The sequence below is a fragment of the Etheostoma spectabile genome, chromosome 19, assembly GCF_008692095.1.
Source record: "Etheostoma spectabile isolate EspeVRDwgs_2016 chromosome 19, UIUC_Espe_1.0, whole genome shotgun sequence".
Lineage (NCBI taxonomy): Eukaryota > Metazoa > Chordata > Actinopteri > Perciformes > Percidae > Etheostoma > Etheostoma spectabile.
The window spans coordinates 3,010,275-3,017,234 of NC_045751.1; the positions used below are offsets into that span (position 1 = coordinate 3,010,275).

General features: G+C 38.9%; 1 protein-coding gene across 7 annotated transcripts in view; it reads left to right on the plus strand.

Moving 5' to 3' along the window:
• LOC116707246 (phospholipid-transporting ATPase ABCA1) overlaps window positions 1-6,960 on the plus strand; it is a 198,336-nt gene that overhangs the window by 56,332 nt on the left and 135,044 nt on the right. For 6 of the 7 annotated variants that reach the window (XM_032544513.1, XM_032544514.1, XM_032544515.1 and 3 more), the window contains 5 exons: window positions 1,043-1,136; window positions 1,272-1,413; window positions 2,656-2,783; window positions 4,922-5,049; window positions 5,949-6,146. In XM_032544513.1, the coding sequence (XP_032400404.1) occupies window positions 1,043-1,136; window positions 1,272-1,413; window positions 2,656-2,783; window positions 4,922-5,049; window positions 5,949-6,146 (690 nt within the window). The remainder of the gene's footprint in view (window positions 1-1,042; window positions 1,137-1,271; window positions 1,414-2,655; window positions 2,784-4,921; window positions 5,050-5,948; window positions 6,147-6,960) is intronic. The other variant, XM_032544518.1, reaches the window with a different exon arrangement.

The window sequence follows — 6,960 nt, forward strand, 5'->3', positions numbered from 1 at the left end:
CTTAATCCCATAGAAAATCTGTGGAGGGAGCTGAAAGTTCCAGTTGCCAAACGTCTGCCTCGAAACCTTAATGACTTGGAGAAGATCTGCAAAGAGGAGTGGGACAAAATTCCTCCTGAGATGTGTGCAAACCTGGTGGCCTGTGATTGCCAACATGGGTGTTGCCACCAAGTAACATGTTGTGTTTTGCAGAGGGGTCAAATACTTATTTCCCTCATTAAAATGCAAATCAATTTGCAAACAACATTTTTGACATGCGTTTTTCTGGATTTTTGTTGTTGTTATTCTATCTCTCACTATTCAAATAAATTTGCCATTCAAATTATAGGCTGATCATTTATTTGACAGTGGGCAAATGTACAAAATCAACAGGGGATCAAATACTTTTTTCCTTCACTGTATATAGATAAATAGATAGGAATGGGTGTATGTATAAAAACCTCCTAACTCTAAGGTCTTGGTACTTTGTCTCATATTCCTCAAGGCCAACTGAGGGAAAGAAATATGAGAAACAACCCAGTGGAAAAGTAGAGCGATCAAGTTGTGCTTTGTTGGTTTCGCTCTTCATCCCTAAGGTTGAAATAAAAGCCAAGCATGTCACATGGAGCACTACCTTCTGGCAGGTATTAAAGTGGCTGAATAAAAACAAGGAAGTGGTTTGTACTCTTCATCCAGAAGAGGATTGAATGTGTTGAGATGATAGGGAGCGTGTGATAGCTTCGGCTTGAGGAGTCAAAAACAGAGGTTCCTTTTATTAATCCAGGAAGTGCTTAGAGTAAAAGCAGGACTAACCGCAAAACAAATGGACTATGGAATGTGCAGCTACATTGTAAGCACAATCACATCAATACACAGCCTCATGAGGTCATTATAGTTCCTCATAAACAGCATGATTAATAGTCCATGCACCTTTCTTTGAAATTTGCTTTTACGAGTGATCATAAGTCACATTTTTGAATTAGCAAATGACGTGAGCCACAATATGTTCCAAAGATGTGTTTCATAAACAAATTATGAAAATAAGACCACATCCTTTGTACAGGTGCGGCTGGTCGTTGAAGTGATATGGCCTCTATTTCTCTTCTTCATACTGGTGTGGGTGCGGTCCACCAATGAGCCACTTCATCAAGGCCAATGTAAGTACAAGCCCAGATGTAATGTATGAACAAAAAAAAATACTCACCCCTGTTGTGACATCACTGCCTCTATACAGTATATCCAAACCACCATGTGTTCATGGATACTGTACATATTCACCTATATTCCTGTAGGCCACTACCCAAACAAAGCCATGCCATCGGCTGGCGTGCTGCCCTGGCTTCAAGGTATGATCTGCAACGTCAACAATCCCTGTTTAAACTATTCCACACCGGGGGAGGCACCAGGCCAAGTCAACAACTTCAACAACTCAATGTACGTACTGTGTGTTCTAGGCCTGCACGATTTGGGGAAATATATGAATCACGATTTTTTGTTGTTGCTTAGAATCGTTTTTGACCATGACAAAACAAAACAAATTGCCAGTACAAAAATAGATTTTGCTTTGGCACCTATAGCACCTGTAAACGTAGAGGCCTCAGTGAAGAGAAGGAAGAGCATTCCGGTGCTTGAGAGCACTTTAAAACTTTTTTTTTTTTTTTTAAATCAAATTTTATTTAAAAATTGAATCGAGATCGCGATGTAATAACGATTAATTGTGCAGGTCTAATGTGTTATTCTCTGTCTTCTATGACCAAGGTGTGGTGTGGACTCAAGTCCCATGATGGGACTTAAAGATTAAAAAGTATCTTATTTAATAAGGGTTTCACGATTTTGATTTTTAATCGAAATTGATCAATATTGAGTCAGAATTGTGAATATCAAAGTAAAAAATTGAATTGTCGATACTAAGACATGTCTGGTCGGTTTGTCAAGCGATAAAAATACACTTGTTGAAGTGTTGCGTTAATCAACCTCCTGTAACTTAGCCACAGCCAGTTAAAAGATACCATGGCAACTGCAGATACTGGAGACCCACTTGATAAAACTTGTTTTTAAAAAATGAATAAGCATTTAAAATGAATGTATGTAACGAATTTAATTTATTATTCTGTTTTGGAAAATATTGCATTATGACTTGTTTAGGACTTGAAATCTTACATAACCGGCACCACTATGCTACCGCCTGACTTTTGCACATTACATTGACTGTCAACTGTATGCATAATTGCACTTTCTTAACTCAAATTCTGCTGCTCTTATTTTCCTCATTGTACATATCTTCTTATTTTTACTTTTTATATTGTTTACTTGAATGTTATGTTTGTCTATGGACCAAATTGGTTAAAATGTCTTGTTGTCACCGTGGGATAGAGGGAAACGCAATTTTGATTTCTTTGTATGTTTTGACATGTGAAGAAATTGACAATAAAGCTGACTTTGACTTTGACTTTGAAACACAAAGTTTAGGACTTTGGACTTGAGTTGGGACTTGTTTGTCTCTACTTGGGACTTCAGTGCAATGATTTGAGACTTACTGTTGACTTTCAAAACAGTGACTTGGTCCCTCCTCTGTCTAAGACATACATTAGGATAAAACTGAATATTTTGTTTTGTAATTTCAGATTATATCTAAGACGACAGCTAATGATCTTTCTTATCTTTCTGACAAACCAGAATTGCCGGGATGTTGATAGAGCTGCAAACCCTCCTGGTCAACAGATCTATTCTCAGCAAGGCACAGTTGCTGGCAGATGACCTCGCCCAGTGGGATTCAGTCCTCTCACAGTCTACCCTTGGTAATGGTAAGAGAATTTGATAACAAATTTTTGATGCACTGACCTTTTAAAACAATGACACCATTCATTCAAAGGACCTTGTTTTAAGGTTATTATCAAACACAATCATCAAAATTGGTGAAAAGCAACAGAGTCAAAGTGCAGATTGGTCTGTCTTGATTTACAAGTTGTATTGCTACTGAGTAATTGTTTAAAAAGTAATAAGTAGAGAAGATTCACAGCAACAATCACTCTCCTATGCCTTTGTTAAGTACTCTCCATCAAGGAAAGTATCCCCTTCATGTGGATGACAAGTTGGAGGATTTGTTATTCCCCTTTATCCCTTAAAAACAATGGCGTGTGATTATTTATGATGCAATTTGCTGTGCAGACTGACAGATCGTTTGTCTTGATAAGTTGCTGCTTTGCATTAGGCTCATTTAGCCTGATGATATTCAGATTTTCATACGGCACCTAATTTGCAAAGAGACTAAGGGGGAGGGGTAGGGGGAGGGGGGGACTGCTGTTCAACAAATGGCTCGTGGTTCATTTGCATTTTGGGGTCGCTGGCTTGTAATATACAAGATTAAATCCATCAAAGATCTAAGCTTGGGCATAATTAATGGAATTCACTGTCGGAGGCTAGAGCACAAAAGGTCATTAACAAGAATGGGGAATGGAGTACTATCAAAAGACTATGAAGGCAAAGGTGATTTTGTTGTCCTTTTTGTGTTTTTACCAAAGGTTGATTAAAAGACTCAGGTGGTCACTTCAATCAGAAATGCAACAGTATTCAGGAAGAGCCCAGAGCATGTTCTATTTCCCCATAATCAAACCCTTTCCACCCCCTGATGCTCCTGCAGTCATGCGGGGAATAATATGTGTTTAGCAGGAATCAGGAAGTGTTGTTTAGAGTGTAAGTAGTGCAGCAAACAATATAATTATTTCCAGACAATACAGTATGATGTTATTTTTACCCAACATTTATCTTAATTGAACCTTGAATAACCCAGTATAAGTCACTTCCTCCCCTCATCTTGATAATTGACTGACTTGCATGTATAACAATTGCAAAAGGGCTAACCTAATTAAATTACGTAACCCCTTTATCATCTCAACAGCACATGCTGGAGTCCCAGAGAGTAGCAAACACATGTTGAATAGATACCGTATGTGCGTGGGTGTGTGTGTATATACAGTACTTTAGTAGGATTCCTGCTATTTGGCATTGTTAGGGGGTATGAATGAACAGTCAATTGGTTGTGAAGCTGTCTCTCTTAAATCCTAGTTATCTGTGGGCAGCTAATCAGGAGAAAATGGCTGGTTAACAATCTGGTACATGTAAAGCAACAAACCGCTCCTCTCACACACTCATTCATCTCAAGTGTTCAACGTATACTTGCGCCATTGAAGGATTTAATTGCAGCTGTCATCTAGAAAGCATAATTTAAAGTCAAATTTATCAGACTGTAAAGCAACATGTAAAACAAAACCAAATCAAAAGAATTCGTCATTCTTGATTTGTTACAGTAACTTGCACACATTAAAAGTAAATGATTTTGTTTCACTGAAGGTTTTATTTTCATGGGTTTGGCAAATGTTTATATCAGTAAGAATAATATCATACTCAACAGCTGCACTGCAGTGATTTTAAAGTCATGGACTTTAGCTTTAACCTTTTCATTTCAACAACAGAATTAATCCTCTAGTGCTTTGGTTATACGAGTGAAAAGGCTGCTGTCCTATTAGTTACACAACAGGCTCCCCTCCATGGTTGGCATAGTTGTCAATTAGGGCAAACGACACAAGTCTCACACATGTCTCTTCATGCACCCATATTTGTGAAAGGTAGTGTGGAAATAAAATGCAGGATTCCAGATAGACAAAGAAGGGAGGCAGAGACAAAAAGGCTGCTGAAATGCTGTAAAATATCTGCAGTGCAGATGGCAAGTAAGGAGGATTTATGGCTAAAACTATGAAAAGACGACTTGGCTTAAAAACAAGCACGCATATTTCACTTTAAATTTCCAATCTCTGACCAGTTGTCAGTATCACACATGTGAACATCAACTACACTTCCGCACGCGGTATTTCAGATTGTGTGTCCCTGCTGTGTATTAATTGCTGTTTTGCGAAAGTAATGATTCTCAATCTTTATGTTTAAGCTCAACCAATGATCCTAAGGAGTATTCTCAGAGACAATGAAGCTTTCTCCACTTACCTGAAAGAGAATTTGTCGGTTCAACCATCAGTGGTCCAAAGTCTCATGAATGCTGGGATTAAACTCAATCCAGTGAGTATCAGTTTGCTAATCTGCTTGCATGTTGAAAACAGTCTCAGGTAAGGATCCCTGCTGCTTTGAAACATGGTTTTCCACCTCTTTCTGTAAATAAAAATCAAAATGTTCAAAAGACCAAAGGTGCCTCGAGTGTTGTGCTTGAGTATTTGAAATGTACAAATTTCCCGCCCTTGAACTGCTTCTGGGACTCCTTGTCTTGACAGTCCTAGTCAGAGCAAACTCTAGCATTTGCTTGATTAAAAAAAGTAGTTTGAAGTTGTCTAGTAGGTAATGTGGAATGAAATGAATTTGTCTTGTCACTAAATGCTCCCCAGTACCATGGTACTATATGTACCAAGTAATATTAGATGAACTGCAATAAGGTAATTATCTTTCATTGACATTGGCAAAGGAGCTTAAATACATTGTGTACTGATTAAAATATCCCTACTGTGTATGAGGCATTCTCATGGTTCAGTATGCTGTGTTGCAAATGGGCTCAGAGAGAAAGTTCCTAGTCCAGTTCCCAAGCCATTCTCTGTCTTGTGGTCATGTATCCTGTCTTGCTTAGTGTCACTGTGTAATGTTTGGTATAATAAAACTCCTTTTGTGTATTTGCATCTGGTGTGTGTGGGTGTTGATGTCAGTGTGTCTTTCACAGTTTGACTGTTATATTAATTAAGTTTTTTTGTTTTATTATCAGATGCAACAATAACAATTACTGAAAACCTTGGGTCTCTAAGTGACATAGAATGTCTTTATTTGAGGGTGATCCAAGAAAAATAAACTGGAAATGGGATATAGCATACTATGTGCCTGCACAACAACCCAAAGGACACAACACAAGTATAAATAAAATGATGCAAAGTTCTTTTCTTTTTCAACTTCTACCAAAGTATGTATTTATTTTTCAGATGATGGACGTCTCGAGGCCGGGCAACCTGAAGAGCATCCTGTGTGAGGGGACAGATCTGGATAAATATATCCGATTTAGCAGCACAGCTGAAAAGGTGGCTTTTCAAAATGTCAGCTGCTCCCGCACTCCACAGCAGCTGATTAACGCCCAACAAGTACTTCTTCAAAACCTGGATGCGGGGAAAGTGCTTTCTAAGGTAAGCTTTTCTTGCTGTCGCCCACACCATGAAACAAATCTCACAACTCGTCTGATGTGAGAATGATGAGACCTGCATAGTACGTTGGACCCAATTTTCTCATTTTTACAAAAGTTGGAGAGTGAATGCATTTGGGAGCTGCGTTTGTATTAATTGGCCTGACGGGGACACTGTACTTTAGTAATACAGGCCATAACGTCTACATTTGAAAAGCCCCTATTCCTGCTCGGCAAGGTCCCCCACATCTAGCACCCTTACATATTACACTGTCTCGGCTAATGAAGGTGGTATTAAAATGTAAATTTGAAACTCTTGTGATTTCTCTGCCTCCACATTTCCCATGACTTACATTTGAGAGCTGGCATTGCCAGGAGATGCACTGTTAACTTCCATTGTGCACGACTGACTGGAGCATGTCACAGCCCTGAATAGCCTCCAAACATTGAATTTTTTAACAAGCAAACATAGCTGTACTTATGTACCGATTTAAACTGTTTTAATGATTTAAAACATTTGGGATTACCCATTGTACAGTTACAATTCTATTCCACTAGGAAAGTGGAACCCAGCAAGCTAGGCTAATGAGCCTCCACTATGAGTAAGTGGAAGCCTAGCTTCCTAATATTCACACTGACTCGTCAGTGTTAGATCTCCTGCCTGAACAGCTCAGTGCTGTTTTCGTTCCACACTATACCAAAGAGCTGGTCTCACTAGCGTTGACTCTCTCTCATTCATGGGTCCACATGTGGTGATGGTAAATGACCAGACTGTTAACCCTCATGTTGTCCTCGGGTCAAATTGACCCGTTTTCCTA